The following is a 20324-nucleotide window of genomic DNA, read 5'->3' on the forward strand; positions in this document are numbered from 1 at the left end:
TTGACCAAAAAGTATCTCAGACTGATTCTTTTGGGGCATCCAGCCTCCTAAACATGGTCGATCAACCAAACAGGCAGAGTATATATAAAACAATTGTAATAATGCATTATTGTACATCAAGCTCCTTAGCTCCCGAAGTAATAGATTATCGTTGGAATGATTTCATGACAGGACATTGACATGAGATTGGTTTTACTAAAATAAAAAATAATGTAGTAATCATTGTCCAAACAACTTGGCAGGAACTCCTCAACAACCACTACAACTACAAATAGGTCAATCTAAGATCAAGTCGGAAAAAATAAAACAATCATCAAGACAACGCGGAAAAAAAAAAACAATATCAAGACATAAAAAAGAAAATCTATGCCTATAAAAGAGGCGTCTTCTCCATTCTCAAGGAGGAGACTGGCATTCTCTCCATCTCCAACTCAATTACTCAACATGAACTATATACGTTTGATTTGATTCAAGTTTATTAGAGAACTGAATACGTAGGCAACTCAAACCCTATTCTCCGAAATTGTAAAGTCATGACTAAAATTTACCATCACACTCCTCAAAGAAAATAATGTGTGAATTTCAAAGATACGAGAAAACAAACTCTTCTCCTAACTCCTAATCAGTATGCCAATGTCAAAATGTCTGGTGTGTCTTATATGCTACAGTACGGCAATGACAATCTCGTCGATATTTCGGACATTCCAATGAATTGGATAAAACCAAGCCAATTTTGACTGCTTGGGGACAATGGATGAACAAGAGTTTGGACGAGTTCTCAAACTCTTCCCAATTGTTCGATCTCGCGATTACCACGTAAGATTCTCTCTCAAATACTTGTTGTTATTTTCTATAAACATTTGTACTCATAAGTAACAGCTGACTACGAAACATTAACAAAGTAAACAGTAATCATGACTCTTTGGTAATAATACAAGAATCAAGAGTGGCATTTTATAGATATGGATTGAAAGTTCAGATCGAAGAGCTTATATGAAGAAGCAAACTTTGATATGTCAATGGTTTGATGTTGGGGCGAAAGATTTTATTGGCTGTGTTTGCTTCACAGAATTAAGACTTCATAGAAAACCCGATAGTTGTTTTCTCTTATTTTCTTGCTAATGAGTTTTTGCTCGGAATAGGTCATAAACTCATAATTAAGAAAATTTACATGTCTGGAATTTATGTGATAATCTGAGTCAACACGAAGGCTGGTAGTATGAAACTAAGGTACTAATGAAGTAGTTTAGTTTCTATCAGTTTTTGGATTGGGAAGGTTTGAATTAGAAAATGTTTTTAAGTTTTTTATTTAATTATTTAATTTTTTCCTTTTTACATGTAAAGTTGCATGCTAATGAGGCTTAAGCTTTATGTTTATTAGTTGCATGCTTCACGGGTCTTGCTTCTGAATGCGGGATTTGCTTCATTGACCACCCCAAGAAAGAAATGGTGAAAATTATTCTTCATCATCTCTGGTTAGTGTTATTGCTTGAGTGGGAGATAGTTCTTCCTTAGGTCCTCGAGAAACGATTAATGAAGTATTAAGCTCTTGCCCTGCCCAAGTTTCTCCAGTATTTATTCGGGTTTTTTTGTTGTAGTTGGTTTAAAAGAGCACTTTGAGGGAGCTTATTCATGCGTAGATTTTCCTTACATTTCCTTATATGCATTTAAATAGTGAACTGATAATACCAAACTGGTGTTCCCAATTTCAGCCCGAGTCGGAGTCATCAAGAGAGTCAACTTCTCGTATGGCAACTGCTGAGGTATTTTTTCTGTACAAGTTGGTTTTTGTTTTTGTAGCCTAAAGTTAGTCAATTTTACATGTTTGGCCATTTGATATTGTTCAAACAGCTATCAGAGTGGCAAGATGCATGGGGTGAGGATGATAAAAAGGGAACTGAAATTCAAGACATCAAACGTGATGGTATACATTTCTTTTAATTATTTATTTTGTTATTTCAAATTGTATCTACAGATAAATTACGTTTAAAAAGGTCAAATTGCTCTTTTCCAGGTTGGCTTAGTGGTGTTTTATATCAGTTTAAATGGAACTAAGACTAGATTTACTGAAATAGATAACAGTAGGTTATAGAAGTGGTCCAAGTAAACTCTTATGACAATAAAAAAAATGTAAATTCTTATGCACCCCCCCATGAAGCAAAGCTTGTATTGTTATCCTAAATGTTAGAGAACATGATTTTTTAAGTGTATTCCTTTTCTTATGTCATCTTGACAGGCCTTTAGATTAGGTTGGCTCTTCCGTTGGTGCTCTTTCTTAATTTTTAACAGTCGTCTATTATGGCTGAGTGTTTCTTGTACTGTCTTTACAATCTCTTTGGTAACTGTGGGGTAATCAGTGTGTTTTGCTATTACAGTGAATTAGTATTCTCCAAACGAGCTTCAATGTATTAAGAATAGTGTGTAGGAATGACTGACATGCATTGTCAATATGCAACTTTGTTTGTTTTGTCAAGTTAATCCTGATAATCCAAATTCTTCTGCCAACAGATCCATTTTGGGAGAAATTAAAGCTGGCAGCAGAAAGGGCGGTATGCTCACTTGTTCTTGTTACTAAACTCGCCGACTTTTAACATTGATTATGTGGTGTTTTTGGTAATTGCGGAGCTGAAAATAGGCCGTATTTTATAGTACACACTATTAGTTCTGCTAGGTGATTAAATTGATTGCAGTGTCTATATTGGACACCTTTGAAAAAGAAATATTTCTGTTGGATATTTTTTGACGACTGTGTTTTTTCAAAAGAATAAAAGACTACTGGGGAATGTGTATCGTAGTGGAATATATGTGACTGACTGACATATACTAGCTTAAGAATGACATTCCAGTGATTTTAAAACAAAATTGTTAATACCAGCTAGTTTCCAACTACTGGGTTCACTGGGGTTAGCAGGTGTGACTCATGTATAGCATGACCCTTTGGTTCTCTTCTTCAAGCCTGATCCTCTTTGTTATCTTAATAATTTACTGCTGCATTCTCTTTGTTAAGGTGCATTTGACTTGTTGCAATTATCCCCCCGTCCCCCCTCAGTTTAGAGAACTCTGCGATTTGGACATGTGCTTAGTTTTACTGTCTCTGTCTCTTTGAGTCTCACCAGCAAGTGCAGTGAACTCATCAAGAGACTTACCATACCAAATTTTAAGCATAGAAGTTTTCTTATAATCATAGAATGAGTGCTCAGAGGAATTGTTGTCAAGTATTTGCTACTTCTGTTTGTTTTTTATGTGAATCCAGTGAACAGTCCCTCATTCCGTTAATAGATGCCTTCATAATATGTCAAAATGTGCATCTATGAGAAAATTAATATGACTGTTGCATTTGTAGGTTGGTGCGGCCAAGGCAGAAAGATTTTGCAAAGCTTTTCAAAGTGTTCACAGAAAACTTGTATGCATTTATTTTACAGGACGTTGTAATATTTAATCGATTCAGGCATTTTGTTTCCAACAGTTAAGGTCTTCCTGATTTTCAGGTATGCGAAGAGTTGAGTATGGATGCTGCTGAAAGCTTTTAAAGTTTGACAAGGTTGGATTAACGAATGTTGATGCCATTGTTCTCCTAATGTTCTTGTTGGCAAATTTTGTGTAAGAAATTTGGAGGGGGGAAGTAACCTTGTAAGCAGAACATCAAGTAATGTTAATATAATAGTGGTCTTGTTTTTTGACCAAATAATCTCAGGTAGCATGTTCGACTCTTACAGAGAACACATGTTTTAGCCGAGCAAAAAAAAATCTTTTTATATGGCTTATTAAGGCTATGTCCAATGGCTCCTTATTCCTTCAAAAATCAAAAGGCGCCACGCATAAAATAGATGTCATTTGGTGCGGTTGAACCGAACCATTGAAGTGGGGTAATAAAATGGAATTACGCTCTCTCTATTCTTAAAACACTGTTACAATCATTTTCAGAGATAGAGAGTGAATAGCATTGGACTCAGGCTAACACCATCTATCTCTCTCCCATTTTCTTCTTTCATATTCTTCTATTAAGGGGTTGTTTGTATTTTCAGTTTTCATCATTAAGAGGCACTGAAAAGTAGACATTTGTTAAAGACTTTATTCCTCTCTTGCCCCTCATTAGCCACTCTCCTTTCTCTCCATCACTCTCCCTACAACCTATCCTACAACATATAATCCTAGTGGAACATCAAAATAACCCTTTAAGATTGCTTAAAATCAGGTACTCTTTCTTTTATTTTTTCTTTTGGTATAAAGATCGGTACTCTTTAGATTACTAATTCTTTCTAAGGGCTTATAGATTATTATGTTGTTGTATAGATTAAGTATGTATTAGCTTGCAATCTTTAAAGATTCGGTATTATGTACTATAAAAAGGCCAATTTGTCAGTAGTTTTTTTCAGTTGCATAGTTGGGATTTCCACGCACTCTAAACAATTTTGTTTCAATTGACTCGAGAGAATTCACAAGATACTCATGTACCAGAGAGGAATTGGAAGGGTAGCTAGGTTGACTATTTGATCTCCCCAGTTTTCCAATTTAGACTTACTAAGTGTAGATAGGACTCAAAAAGGACCCACGTTTAACTTCAGCACATCCATTGAATCCGCAGTGTTGCAACTTGCAAGTATTGGTTATTCAAGTCCCAGACAACTCAATGTTAAATAATACCATAATAATATGGGGTTTATTATCTGACATGACGCTATATTAATGCGGTATTATCATGAACCACCGGTCAATCTTATCATGATAGAGTTGGGATCACTGTAATAAATGGGGATTGTCCTTGTTAGTTGTTAGTTGTTAATCCGTGGTATCTAAAAATTTGAGCTTTGTTTTGTTTTTGGAGTTATGGTTGATTAAAACTATTTCTATTTGTCAGTTTTAGTTTTATTTTTATCTTTTAGTCAATTATTATATTAAATGTCACTAGATGCAACCATTTTGGAGTAAAGTCATCCTATTCGTTGTCTTAGGATCTCATTAAATATTTTGCATGCCCAAGCATGATTGCAACCAGTGCCGAAAATAATGCATAGGTGAAAATGCCGAAATGCCGGTGAATATCTTTAAGACACGGGGCATATGAAAATAATGGGGTTTATTATCTGACATGATGTATTAATGCATATTATCATGACCGGTCAATCATTAATGATCACTGTATCATATTAACGATTATAGTTGTCCTTGTTAGTTATTAGTTGGAATTCGTGGTATCTAAAATACTTTGGATTATGGTTGTAAAATATTTCTATTTGTCTTTTTAGTTTTATTTTTATCTTATTTTCAAATAAAATTATCTTAAACCTCGCATACATCTGGGATCTATTAAATATGTGTCTTTGAAAAGTTTTACAAAGATTTCACGGCAAATTTTCAAATCATAATATGTTTTTATTAAAAATAAACCGAAATATGTTAATGAAAGCAACGATTATGATGCATAAGTATTTGGAAATTAAGGGATCAAATTGAGATAACTTTTTTCACTTTGTGGTTTAGGATATTAATCCGTAATTTTCAAATAAAATTATCTTAAACTCGATCTAAGCTTGTATAATAGTTTTATTAGATTTATGGTGATTTATCGGCAAATTTTCGAATCAGGAATATATTTTTATTAAAAATAAACCGAAATATGTTAATGAGATTATGGTGTATAAGTCTTGGAAACTAAGGGATCAAATTGAGATAGCCTCTTCACTTTGTGGTTTAGGATATTAATCCGTAATTTTCAAATAAAATTATCTTAAACTCGATCTAGCTTGTATAATAGTTTTATTAGATTTATGGTAATTTAGCGGTAAATCATCACCGCTCGGTTTACATACTAATGTGTACAAATCACTAAAACAGATTGATTGTTTCCATATCCTCAAAGAATACACTACTCCCACTTGAAAAGATTTATCATATGAGCGTGTCCTACTGAGCGGTGCAAGTTATATTGAATTATTCTAAAAAATATTAGCAACTATGTATAACAATGAGATATGAAAATTATATTAATTACTTATGCATTTAAATTTCTTACATCACTCTTTATAAAAAGGAAGCATCAAACTTTGATAAAACTCATCAATTTTTTTTATTGTTAGGTTTAATAATAGAAGTTTGACTGAAGTTTTGTGAGAATGCCCAATGTGGCGAAGATAATATTGAAGCTACTTGAATAGCAAAACATTCTCAATCACAATAAAAGAATTACGATAAACACTACTTAAAATGCAAAACTATATTTGTCGAGAGATTTATTCCCCCTACATATAATACAAATATGTTTTAGGGTTATTAGTTCAAGTTTTTTATTTTCCATTAATTATTCTTTGAGGTTAGTTTAATGTAGTACGTTGCATCCAGTTTCCAATTTTTCATTAATTATTCTTTGAGGTTAGTTCAATGCAGTTGCATCAAGTTTCTGATTTCCCGTTAATTATTATTTGAGGTTAATTCAGTGCAATTGCATTCACTTTATGATTTCTCATTAGTTATTTATTAAGGTTAATTCATCAGTACAGTTGCATCCAGTTTTTAATATTTCGTTAATTAGTATTTGAGATTAGTTAATTGCATTTGCATCCAAGTTCCAATCTCCCGTTAATTACTCTTTGAGGTTAGTTCAATATATCTGCATCCAGTTTCTAATTTTTCGTTAATTGTTTTTCTAGGTTAGTTTGATAGTTTACAATTTATATACAGTTTGCATACATGTAAGAGTCTATTTTTATAAACTCACTTTCGTTTTTGGTTCATAATTACTCGTAATTACTCATGTGAGAAGGCTAAAAAAGCAGATATTTATGGTTTGAGGTTAGTGCGATGTAGTTACATTCGACTTCTGATTTCCAATTAACTATTTTTTTAGGTTATTTCAATGCATTTGCATCCAATTTCTGATTTCCCGTAAGTTAATATATGATTTTAGTTTAATGCAGTTGCATCTTGTTTTTGGTTTTCCGTTAATTATTATTTGAGATTAGTTCAATACAATTGCATCCAATTTCCGATTTTATATTAATTGTTCTTTGAGGTTAGTTCAATGCATTTGTATCAAGTTTTCAATTTTTCCGTTAATTATTATTTGAGGTTAGTTCAATGCAGTTACATCAAAATTTTCCGTTAATTATTCATTTAGGTTAGTTCAGTGCAGTTTCATCCATTTTTCAATGTTTTGTTAATTAGTCTTTGAGATTAGTTCATTGCATTTGGATCCAGTTTCGATTTTCCGTTAATAATTCTTTAAGGCTAGTTCAATACATCTATATTTAGTTTCTGATTATTTATGCTTTGAGATTAGTTCGATGCAATTATATCCATTTCTGATTTCTCATTAATTATTCTTTGAGATGATTTCAATACATTTGAATTTAGTTTCCGATTTCCCACCAATTATTCTATAAGGTTAGTTCAATGCAGTTGCATTCGGTTTTTGATTTTCTGTTAATTATTTTTTGAGTTTAGTTTAATGCATTTGCATCCAGTTTCCGGTTTTCCATTAATTATTATCTGAGGTTTGTTTAATGTATTTGCATACCATTTTCGATTTCCCGTAAGATATTTTTCAAGGATTTGCATCCAATTTCTAATTTTCCGTTAGTTATTATCTGACATTAGTTTAATGCAATTGCATCCAGTTTTCGATTTATAGTTAATCACTTTTTTAGTTTAGTTTATTGCATTTGCATAAAGTTTTCGATTTTCCGTTAATTACTCTTTAAGCTCAGTTTTGTATTTGAATCAAATTTCCGATTTCCTTTTAATTATCCAATATAGTGTGTAATAATAACTTATACTAATCTATCTGTAGTGTCCTTGCAAACATGACATAAAAAGTAAATTATGCTTGATTTACTGTATGGGATCATCGAAGATTATCCAGTTCTCGATTTTCCATTAATTATTCTTTAAATTATGTATGACTCACTATGTGGAATCTTCAAAGATTATCTACGAATGGGTGTTGTTATATTAATTATTCTGAAAAATATTTGCAAATATGGAGAACTATTATATATTAATATTATATTGATTACTTAACCAAATTTCTTATAACGTGAAAACCTCACTTTCCATTAAAAAAAAAAATAATTCACCTTTGATAAAACCCTTCAAATTTATTTTGTTGTTTAATAAAAGAAATTTGATTGAAGTTTTGTGAGATTGCCTAATAAGGTGAAGTTCATATATATTGAAGCTATTTGAATATCAAAGAATTCCCAATCATACGGAAAGAAATAAGATAAACATTATTTTAAATGCAAAACTATATTTATCGAGACATTCCCACAAGATATAACCCAATTATATTTTGGGGTTAGTTTAATGCATTTATATCCAGTTTCTAATTTTCCGTTATTTATATTTTAAGGTTAGCTCAATGCAGTTGGATCCATTTCCAATTCCCATTATTTATTATTTGAGATCAATTCAATGCAGTTGCATCCAGTTTCTGATTTACCGTTAATTATTTTTTTTGGTTAGTTCAATACATTTGCATTCAACTTCTAATTTCCTATTAATTATTTTTTGAGGTCAATTCAATGCCTTTGCATCTAGTTTTTGATTTTCCATTAATTATTCTGTAAGATTAGTTTAATATATTTGTATCCAGTTTCCGATTTCCCGTTTATTATTTGATAAAGTTGCATTTGCATCTAGTTTCCGATTTCCCGTTAATTATTGTTTGAGGTTAGTTCAATGAATTTGCATCCAGTTTTCGATTTCCCATTGATTATTTCTTGAGGTTAGTTCAATGCATTTGCATCCAGTTTATTTTTTGTGATTAGTTCAGTGCAGTTGCATTTGGTTTCCGATTTCCCGTTAATTATTTTTTAAGAGTAGTTCCACGCATTTGCATCATGTTTCTAATTAATAATTAATTTTTCTTTGAGGTTAGTTCAATGCAGTTGCATCCAGTTTTCGATTTCCCGTTAATTTAATCTTTGAGGGTTAGCTCAATGCATTTGCATCCAGTTTTCGACATTTTTTTTTTATTTTTTTTATGTTAGTTTGATATATTTGCATCTAAGTTTTGATTTTCCATTAATTATTCTTTGAGGTTAATTTAATACAGTTATATCCATATTCCAATTTTCTATTAATTATTTTTTAAGATTAGTTTAATGCTTGCATTTGCATCCAGTTTCCGATTTTCCGTTAAATATTATTTGAGGTTAGTTCGATGCATTTGCATCTAGTTTTCGATTCCCCATTATTATTATTTTTTTATGTTAGTTTCATTAAATATTATATATTTTTTAAAAATATTTGTCATTATTGTTTTGCCATTTTTTTTTTCCATTTTATATTATATATTTTGTGATGTTATTTTCTGTATAATTGTTTTTAACTATGTTTTGAGGCCGTATTAATGATATATTCTAAATAAGTTGGTGTTTTATCATAGAGATTAAAATTGTATGATTTGTAATAGGGAATTAGTTTCTACAAATCACTTATTTTTTAACAATTTTTTTTATTTGATCAAATATATAAGAATTGGAACACTAAAAGTGTTTGATTCGTAATAGGAAATTACTTTTTACAAATCACATATTTTTTAGTAATTTTTTTTATTTGATCAAATATATAAGAATTGGAAATACACTCAAACTCTCCAAATATAAGAATTATAAATACACTCAAACTCTCCAAAGAGGTTCCATGTATGTGGGATTATAGGCTATTAGAAAAAACTATCTTTTATATTAGAGTGCCACATAGGAAAGAAAAAAACTAACTCTCATATTAGAGTGTCACATAGGAGAGAGAAAATCCTCAATAAGAGGTCTTTGCTTTAGTATATAGACAAGGGTTTTACCCGGCCATATGGCCAAGCTCTTTCGGAAATTTTCCTTGGGAATGTTTTTTTAAATTCAGTGGTCAAAGTTGTTGTAAACTTAAAAACTGTAAACTTCACATTAAGTTCCCCAGTCTCAATTGCACACCTGAATATCATATTTAACAAAAGCTTGATGTCAAAATTGATAACATTCAAGTTAATTTTTAACTAATTTATCTCATCATTGGGAAAACTTCATAAAACTTATAAGATCTAATTTTCTTGATGTATCTGTAATGCCCGTATTTGTAATCCATATTTATTTATTTATTAATTAATTAATTTATTTATTTAAAATTTGTTGGATAGGATTTGGGATATGTGGGCCTGATTTCTGGGCCCGAGTCTGTGTTGGGCTTAGGTTTCAAACCTAGGAATATATATTCATATTTTTCCAGAGAATATATTTTTTGGATAAAAATAAAATAAAATGGAGGCGGAGATAAAAAAAACTCGCTTGTTAGAGAGTTAGAGCGCAACGACTATGAGGGATTCGTGGAGCTTTTAATTAATGTGAGTAGTTTAGTTTTCTATTTTCTCGTCTATACAGAGATAACAGTTTTATTGTAGTACAATGTTTCCGCTTATTTTTATGCTTCTTCTCTTATGTGATTAATCTTGTCGTTATTGTTAAATTGGTTAAATATTAATATATTGTTTTGCTAAATTATTGAAAATTGTCGGAATTGGTGGAACTCTGAAAAATGGAGTGCTGAAGCTATATGGGCTCGTTAATGGCGGCGCGAGCCCAAGAATCGTCCTGCTTTTATTTGTTTGAACTCTTTTGATGTGGTTTGAACTTTTATTGTTGTGGTATGGTTGAAGAGTTTTTGGTTGTTATTGTAAAGTGTTGGGCATGTGAATTGAGGTTTGGTTGGGTTCTGTCGAAGCTCGCATTGGGGAAGCTGTTAATGGCGGCGCGAGCCAAAAATCATTGAGACTACTAATTGAAATTTGCAGGTGGTCATAATCTAGGTGTTTTGGGTTGAACCAACGGTTGGTGGTAGTGAGTGTGTGTGAGTATTGATGAGAGGCGCTGTTTGGGAGCTTGAAGATTTGTTAATGGCGGTCAAGATCTAGATTAGGGAGAGATCTCGACAGTTGTTAAAAGGGTGTGGTGGGTTAATTAAAGTTGTTTGGTTTTTGATGAGGAGTGAAACCGAGAGGGGATGGAGGACGAGTGGTGGTGGTGGTGGAGGAGAGCTGCTCACCAGGTGAGGAAGATGACCTGTTGGTTTGGCTTGGGCTTTGGGCCAAAGTCTTTAACTTTTGTTGGTTGGGCCGGAACTAAGTTAGTTTGGTTTTGGGCCTAAACATTTGTTAGTTGTTGGGTCAGAACTGAGTTAGATTGTTTGGTTGGGCCTTGGGACGAAATTTGTTTAGTTTGTTTTAGGGCCAGTTTCATTTTCGTAGCCAAAAGCATTACTAATGGTCAAATATTTTGATTTTATAATTACACGGTATTTGATACCAATATGGTATTGTCATTGAAAGTTTTGCTATTTTTTATCCTTTTTTTTTTCTTTGCATAATCAAAATATTCTATTTTTTTTAGAAACAATTAATTTCACTAACATACAACAATTAAACTTAAAATGAAAACATATAAAAAAAAATAGCACAAGAACATAAAATGACCAACAAATTTTCCAGAAGTAAGCTTGTATGAGTGAGTTAATTAATAATTGTTACAATCTAAAACAGAAATGGAGTTACATAAAATCGTCTATTGGGCATTTGTGCGCATAATTACATGGTTCTCTTTTGAATTTTGTCTTCACAAAAAGATCATAAATTACACCCTGCTTCGCAAACTCTTGTAACACCAAACCACTTTTATTGGGTATAAGTCAATCTGCAAACAATAATCATACAAATCAAATCGCTATAAAAAAAATGAGATAGGAAAAGGTAAATGTTGACATTATTACTGTACAAAGTCAAAAAATTGCCGAAGTTATCAATTGAAAGAACAATAACAACGCAATATGTCAAGCTTATGAAATCCAAGTGATTTAAAGGAAGTGCATAAGATAACTTCACATCAGCCTAAAAGAGGCATCTTTGTGCAGGTGAACAAAGGCAACATTGTAACCAAAGATTTTGGCTCCAACACCATCTCCTAGGAATGGAAAAACTAGCAAGAGAGTGCACTTTGTGAGAATTATCTCATTAAGGAAGTGGCTGATTACTAAACTTAAGGTTGGGTAAGAGTGTAAGACAAATGAGCATTTATAACATTCAAGTCAATTGACTTCAAACACTACTAAATAAGATCTTCAAACAGTTCATTTTGATCATTCAAAGATCATGTAGTTTCATGTAAATCATCTATAAAACTACGCGGGGGGGGTTCGGTGTGTTGTTAAAATGTGTAGCAAAGAGTGAACTCCTAGTGAAATTTTGTTCTCAATGCAAGGAGAAATTCATTGACTTGGGTTAGATCATACTTGAGAATGCTGAAGTGATCTGGGTTCTGCCTCCAATGTTGACATTAGTAGAGTTCGAAGAAATATGACAACTTCTGGGCAGAACTAGCTTCTGGAATTGTCTGGTGACCTGCAGAACAAAGTAGATCAAACAACATTCATATCCAGGAACTTTAGCATCTCAATCAAACAGGTGTTGAGGTTGCAAACAAAATAGTAAGACAATAAGACCAAAAGAAGTACACATATGGAGAGAACCATGGAGTACAAGAAAGATCCAATGGCAATGTCACGCCCATGTGTTATTAGACAACAAATCCGATACTCAAAAGAAATAATGCCTTCATAGAAGGACAAGAACTCGTCTTTACAAGATGTCTGTGCATTAGTGAAAAAAACTAGAACAAGGAAGTTGCTTTATTTAAGTTGGAAACTACCTCACAAAATTGAGCTCTGGTATGATGTATGCGACGCTGAGCACAAGCTGCAAAGTACGGAGTGTCCATGCTCATCTCCATCAATGGTTTAACCAACAAGTTCAAGAGTTTGAAGTCCAATGGCTTCTTATTCACTACAACAACAAAATATTGAAATAGGACACCATAAAATACCTAAGAAAAAAAGCAATTCATTTCAAGAACACTTGCTTTTCTTTTTATTAAATGCCAAGCTTAACTGTCACATACTCAAGTGCAACTCAAACTTAGATCTAAGTATACTAAAAATTAAACTTAGTTGAACATTAGGGTGAATTTTAGTGTCACAAGCACAACCCAAAAGATTATTAACTTCAGAACCTGTGTTCTGACACAAAATCACCCTTGTGTCAACCAACCACAAAAGTTTGTAGTAATTGTTACCTAAACGAAACTAAAGTTTTAACTCCATTATATTATATTTTTATACTTTATATGACAAAAAAAAAAACACTAGCAAACAGTTTTGCTAGAGAAAGCATATAAATGACACCAAAATAGATCAGATATGAAATGAGCCTAGCATAACATAAGCTAAAGCTGGCAAGAGTACCGTTAAGTCAGGACCTAAGTTCCATTTGGTGTTAATGGCACTCCCTTGATTCACTATACTAAAAAATGGTGAAAGAAGCCACTCACAGATATAATAATACATTGATGTTGAAACTTATGAAGCTTTCGTTAAATCAATTATTAAGTCCAAGAACTCAAAGTACATCAAGTACCAAATCCAAAGTCCGTGCAAAATTCATTGTCACTTCACTAACCAAATAGCCAATACCACCCGATTTTTATTTGTTTAGTATCTCTTCTTTCAAAACTAATAACAGTGAATTATTTTGAACAATTGTACATACTAACATACATGCAATTGTCAATACCACTATGACTATCCAATGTAGGTGAACACAAATTCTTTACTTAAACTATCGATTGCAAAGCATCGTTACTAAATATAAAACAAATAACTAATTATTAACCCAAAGTTCCCATTGTTAATGCAAACAAATAACTAATTAGTACAAAGTTCCTAAATTCTACCATAGTAGTATATCTCCCTAAACCCAAACCAAATAATTAACACCACCTTTTTCAATTGTTCCTTCTAGATAAATAAAAACCAACATCAACCCTTTTAAAGAACTGCTAGAAAATTTAAAGAAAAAGCAATTCGCAAGTCGCAACATACTTACAAGAACTGCTAGAAAATTTAAAGAAAAAGCAATTCACAAGTAGCAACATACTTGGACAACAATACAACATAACCCGTCCTTTATGAGGAAGTAACAACGGACTCTTTAAGCAATATAAGAAACTAAAAGAAAAACAACAAAACCAACAACAAAATATAAAGGGAGCATTGGGTAGTGCTAAGAGGTCTTAGGAGGTATCTAGTCCGCTTGTGCACTGGTTGCATCTTGTAATTGTAAGTGAGCTTCTCTAACACTTGTACCACATTGTGCAACCAATTGAATAAAATTTACTTAAAAAAAAAAAAAAAAAAAAAAAAAAAAAAAAAAAACCATAGCGATTCCACACCAATAATTAAACTGATCCACAAACATCTCCCTTGAATATCATTAAAAAAAGTAGACACACCTATGTGCTAGCCTCAGATAAAACACCAAAAGTTATATAAACAAAAAAAAAAACGAACTATGAATTCTACTACAATCAAGGACTACGTACCTTGAAACTTTGACAAGAGAAAGTCTAATGCATGCTGGTGCTCGTTGATTCTTGCTTGTTGGGCATCAATTCTATCTCAGGTTAATGTACGAAACTTTGCTAGAAGGCTCATTGCATCATCTGCCCTCATCAACATACAATGTAGAAACCACATACCACTATTGGGAGTTGTGTTACACACCACATAATAAAGGCATGCAATTAAGTAGATAGCCAGACTAAAAGTTTCACACAAAATATGACTAATTAGAGAGAAATCTTCTACCTGCACTTACACCTATATTCCAAATAACAAAACAACTATTCATCCATTATAAGTAACATCAATAATCTACTAGCTAGGAGTTATAGATATATGGATCACAAGTCTAACAAATGAAAGGCTAAAGCCTATCAACACATCAGAGAGAAAGAAAACTGTCATATTTACATTGTTTAGTGTTTTCCCATGTGCAGTACCCAATGTGTTTCAAATTAAAGTATTAACACATTGCAATTTGACTCAAGTTTGGTACTCTCACAGTACCTACGACACTCCAAATAAAATGCATAACCAACAGTCCATATTAAATTATTAGCATCCTACAATATTTAACTTAATTTTCACACCCATTTACCAATTGAATGCAAAACCAACTATGTTCCAATACTGTGAAGCCTTGCACATAACTTAACTTCCAGAATCCGAGCAGTTCCAGACACGACACATCAACAATTAAGAGCACAGTAGTTGGTATTTCACAAGCAAGCAAACATAGTGTCCAACAATATTTACTATAAAAAGACTACCACGCTATTAAATTTCTAAGAATCAAGTTGTTGAAAAAATATATATAACCGGCCAAAAACAAAGCCCTTTCTTCTACTTCAATAACAACCCAGAGTCAAACCATACAAATGTATTTTAGTGGTTGGGCAGTGAAGGAACTGAAATTGAATGAAAAAATCACAACTTTCCCATCTGAATTTCCTACAAACAAGTTTAATGAAAGAATTTTTCCTTGCAACTTACCAAGCTTTGGTTGAACGAATGAAGAAGGGAGATTAAATTAGAAACCCCTCTTCTAATCTCATTCCGTTCCAATCCGATTTAAAGGAGAGTGAATCTCTTGCAATTACGGAATGCTCTGTACACAAAAAATCTAAATTTAACAAAAAAAAAAAAAAACTAGAAGGATTAATTAAACAAAAACAAAAAGGTTGCCTTCTATTCTAATCTGATTGAGAGAGAGAGAAAGAGATGGAGGGAAACTTGGTTGGGAGGAACTCGAGGAAGAGGCAGAAGAGCATAGGGTTTCTTTTATTTTTTATTCTTTTTCTACCGTTTTTACGGTTTTACCGATTCTTTTGATTTTTTGGACTCCAATTTCAAAACAATAGGCACCCAGTAATGAAAATATTGGCACTGGAAAATTGGGAAAGACTGGAAAACAATTTTCGACAGAATTGAGTGCCGCTAAAGATACCAAATTACTGACGATCTTTATAAGCGTCTCAAATGCTCTGACAACTACTGACGCTATTATCATCGCCGAAACTTACAAACTATTTAACTACGCATTTAACGTCGCTGAAAATTTAGCTACAATATTTTTGATGTCTCACAATACTATTTAGGACGATACAAGCATCGTTAAAGTCATAATTTTATCTTGGAGACAAAAAACTATTACCGACGATAAAAAGTGTCGCTGATAGTATCTATTGCCTACGCTTTCCTAACGTTGCTAAAAGTTTCGTCGCTGAAAAGGCCATTTGTTGTAGTGAATTCAGCTTTGATCGATTTCTAAGTTATCCAACCTTCACAATGCCCTTAGTTTAATTTAAACTAACCCTTTGATGATACTTGTATTAGGTGAACCGACATAGAAACCTTCAAGCACTTTAAGCTGCCCATTACCACAATCCCATATATCTCAGGCAATCGTCAGATTTAGCTTCAAAACAACAAACAAAATACAATTAAAACAAAAAAAGAAAAAAAAAAATTGTTTGGGCCCTAAAAAAGAACCAAACTTCACAAAACAAATCAATTTAACTACCAACTACTACCCAAACTCAAAAAACAATTCCTAGCACAAAATACAACTTATATATACACCTATATACTATCATGAAGAACTCCAACAAGTGGTTATATGAATTGATCCTCATGGCAGTCGCAACAACAAGTAGTTACCACATAGAAATTGAAAATCAGACGTATCTAGTTATGTAAGCTTAACAAGTAACGTAAAAGCACATGCCAATAAATACAATGCTGCAATGTGATAATGCTACGTATGCCCATCTTAGTAAACTCATTAAAACACCCAAAGACACTCTTTATTGGTGCTATGTATGCCCATCTTAGTAAATTTATGTTAACTTAACTTTAGTTAATGGCAACCAAAGATACTCTTAATTAGTTGAATGACAACTTTTTCTAACAAACAAATGATACAAGAAATTAAGAGACATGAATATGAACTCTAAGAGACAACACCCAGTGCAATACCCTTAAAACCTATGTGTAAACGCACTTGTTAACTATGGAAGAAAAGCTGCAAATTGAATGCATGCAAAATGTGAATATCTCCAAGGTGCAACAAAACTTGAAATAGCAATTAATACCATCACAAGACATGTAAAGAAACAATATCCATGACCAATCAATTACAAACTTAAACACTCAAGTCAATGAAATAGCTATAAACTTCTAGCAAAGTGATGGTCTATGGGTAGGAATTATGGCCAGGAGTAGACCAGTGTACCGGGGGGAGGGGAGCAAAATTTCCGAGTTCTCAAAGAATAGAAATACAAAGAGAAGTCCAAATCCTCTTTCGTGGCAACAGAAGGCAGCTTTTTCTAATTGATTCCAGCAAGCCTTTAAACAACCTTCTAATTGAAGATATATGCTTAAAATCCAGAAAAACTCGGTCACAATCAAAATCCAGAAAAACCTTTAATTTATTTCTACTATTTTTTAGTTACTCAAAATACGAGGTGACAAAGATAATTAAAACGCAAATGCTCGTCTAAGCGAGCTGGTCTTATGAGGAAGAAGGATAAAATCATTATAATAAACAAGATTCCAAAAGTCCTTGGCCTTACAATTTATTAAAAAATCACCACTTACCACAATAAGAGTTGCACTTTACCTAGACAAGTGATGGTCATTGAGTAGGAATTATAACCGGAGTAGGATTGGTATATAAACTAACCTTTTAGGAAAACGTCATCTTCATTTAATCTTAAAAACTATATAGCCCAATCATCCATGAGACCATAGAGACTTCTCTGTCTCTCAGCCTAAAAAAAAACAAAATCACGATATAAGAACCTTTGCAGACATAAAATCTATTTCAGTCTCGTTAAAACTCTGCGAAAGAAGAAGAGTGAAAGGAATATAATTTAGTTTATACTTAATTAATAAGTAATAACTTGCTCATTTTGAACCACATTAGAACCTATAGAAAGAAACAACTACCCGAAGAATCTTTGTGAAGTTGGAAATCTCATCTTCACGAATTTGGACGGTAAAGCTTTCATATTTCAGCATATTTTCATACAATAAGAATATCCCATCCAGAGGAAAGGTGTAGAATTAAAACAAAAATACAAATTTACAACTTGCAAGTATGGGTCTGCATGCATAGAGGGAGATTTAAATCAGAGGTTCTCTGATGAACTGCACACCTTCCATCCTAATTTCAGGCTTACAATATACTTCTATAACCTTTTTCCAAATTCTGGTAAAAGCTAGTAATTGGACTTAATACCTGAATGACCATAGGAATGCATCCATGTAAGACAATATTTTCTATGTGACCACTCCAACCATCTCCAGGTAATACAACACAGAAAACAGAGGTGGCAAGATCCTCATAATAATTATTGGAACACACAGTGGAGTCACAATCACATCTTCGGTATGATGTTTCCCAAGTTTCCCTTCTTTGTCAGGGATTGACCCAAATTCTTCTGCCAGTTTCTGCCTGATTCCCATGCTATAATTGTATAATCAAAACAATGTCATCACATTGGTGTCGAAATGGTATGAAAGAAATACATAACATTTAAAAAAATGTACCTCAGTTTACATACGTAGCTTTAGGTAATTAGGCCTTCCATTTTCATAAGCTGGGCCTAAATTTCCATTGAAGTAGTAGAAAAGTTTCTTACGCTCCTTATGGGGCCAGCATCCATGCAAGGTTCAATAAATTCTATCCTATCAACATGTCAAAGTTGAAAGCTATCGTCGTAAACCAGTAAAGTTCCTGGGAGATTTAAACACCAGGATAATAATGCAATGAAAGAGTACTTGGACCAAAGTCTCAATCTCAAGGAACCTGGGTCCGGGAGCTTCCACGCACAAAGTACAAGATCTTTCTCAGAATCCAAGCATGGATGGTTGCCTCTTCTAGTAGATGGAATGTCATCCCAGTTCTCATATATGTAGAGAGTAGAAGAGAAATTAGAAAGATACAAACGAAGAAATAGAAATGAAAGAAAAAAAAAACGAAGAAACCAAAACTACACAATCTGAAATCTACTTACCATAAGACTCAACAAACAAAACCCCACACTAAAGTTTTGATTCTCAAGGCAGTTGTATCATCAGGCAAATTATGCATCGATTACATTGAGAAACTAACAAGGGAGGGGATAAAGTGTCTATGGAAAATTAAAATGGTAAGGGTACCCTTTGTCAAGTTAGTCCCTTGCATGAAAGGCAAGGCCCATCATTTTTATATGTAAGAGAATAGAACATAAATATATGAATGATTAAAAAGAAGTTCTACATGTAATGAAAGGAAATAAACTATGAGAAATCAATTGTTTATGGAAATATATATATGTTCACTGCCAACTACAAGTAATTCAGTAAATAAAGGTAAATTTCATGCATAATTAATGAAAACAAACTACTAAAGTTTCAAATGTCTAACCTGCACACTGGATGAGGTCGACAATTCGTGTTAGTCCACCTTTGTCTAACCTTCACTATATGTTCTAGAAGCTATGACCATGCTATGATAGAAGCTTATAACTACTTCACCAGCAAGGGCCTTAGTATCACATCTCTTTTAGAAAAATTGCTTGTGGTAGATCAGTAAGAGTTGCACTCCACCTATATAGGTTCTCTAATGCAGACAAGGAACTCAAGTAACCACTAGCATTAACCTGAGTTCACATAACAAATAGCAATGATGTAATACAGGTAACAAAGTATTCTTATATTTCTTTTCCTTAATTTGACATATATGTCATTAAAGTTAGCTCACTACATAAACAACAACCGAATAAATTAGTTTGCTTCTGGAATTATAGAATGGGCTTGACTCGAGGGAAACACAATGTTCATGGCAAACTTCTGTAACATTTAGTGCAAAACTTTCCTGGCCGGTTAGTCCTATGAATAGCTCATCCAACTGCTTCACGATTTCCTACCGGTTAGTCCTATGAATAGCTCAACCAACTTTCCTGCCGGTTAGTCCTATGAATAGCTCAACCAACTGCTTCATGATTTCCAAAGGCAGTAGGCATTTACTAACAAATTAATGACTCTATTTTCAAACAAAAAAATATATAAATGACCCTAATTTTCCTTAAAAAGAAATACCCCACTCCTCAGTTCTACCAAATAAGAACGAATAGCAAGCTAAAAGGTAATTGATTAAAAGAATAAAAGGTTACAAGGAAAAAGAATAAGAAGTGTTAAGAACTGTATAGTATGGGTATCCTTAGTTGTGTACCTACCTATTACATCCTACATTTAGCTTATGAAACGGAAGTAAGTAGTATAGTGGTTCTCTAGATTTCTCACAAAAGGAGGTTTGTTGTCCCACCATTTACTTTCTCCATTTTGCAATGATGCACCATGTCTCGCACAGCTATCCACTACACCAAAATTGGATATTTGTAACG

The 20324-nt window shown here is 32.8% G+C and overlaps 1 protein-coding gene and 1 long non-coding RNA gene across 16 annotated transcripts; one reads left to right on the plus strand and one right to left on the minus strand.

The window, feature by feature from the left end:
* The first annotated feature begins 451 nt into the window (after nucleotides 1–451).
* Nucleotides 452–3888, plus strand: LOC147484860 (uncharacterized). 6 transcript variants are annotated; one of them, XM_086576814.1, is made up of 8 exons: nucleotides 731–816; nucleotides 1382–1449; nucleotides 1713–1763; nucleotides 1852–1924; nucleotides 2509–2549; nucleotides 3344–3403; nucleotides 3489–3769; nucleotides 3828–3888. In XM_086576814.1, the coding sequence occupies exons 2-7, from the start codon at nucleotides 1447–1449 to the stop codon at nucleotides 3528–3530; spliced, it is 270 nt and encodes an 89-aa protein (XP_086432940.1). In that variant the 5' UTR covers nucleotides 731–816; nucleotides 1382–1446; the 3' UTR covers nucleotides 3531–3769; nucleotides 3828–3888. The 6 variants fall into 6 exon arrangements, with proteins under 6 accessions (XP_086432937.1, XP_086432938.1, XP_086432936.1 ...); XM_086576815.1 differs by having other exon boundaries at nucleotides 747–816; nucleotides 1382–1475; XM_086576811.1 differs by lacking the exon at nucleotides 1382–1449 and having other exon boundaries at nucleotides 452–816.
* A 7565-nt stretch (nucleotides 3889–11453) lies between these two features.
* On the minus strand, nucleotides 11454–20295 carry LOC147484861 (uncharacterized). Of its 10 annotated transcripts, XR_015206030.1 has the most exons (10): nucleotides 20246–20295; nucleotides 19346–19580; nucleotides 18487–18842; nucleotides 18176–18403; nucleotides 17618–17775; nucleotides 15427–16351; nucleotides 14415–14572; nucleotides 12687–12820; nucleotides 12271–12379; nucleotides 11454–11675 (listed from the first exon to the last, which is right to left on the minus strand). It is a non-coding gene; the product is annotated as an uncharacterized LOC147484861 (long non-coding RNA). The 10 variants fall into 10 exon arrangements; XR_015206033.1 differs by lacking the exon at nucleotides 20246–20295 and having other exon boundaries at nucleotides 18487–18816; nucleotides 19346–19792; XR_015206028.1 differs by lacking the exon at nucleotides 20246–20295 and having other exon boundaries at nucleotides 19346–19792.
* Nucleotides 20296–20324: the final 29 nt, after the last annotated feature.

The sequence above is a fragment of the Coptis chinensis genome, chromosome 8 (assembly GCF_015680905.1).
Source record: "Coptis chinensis isolate HL-2020 chromosome 8, ASM1568090v1, whole genome shotgun sequence".
NCBI lineage: Eukaryota > Viridiplantae > Streptophyta > Magnoliopsida > Ranunculales > Ranunculaceae > Coptis > Coptis chinensis.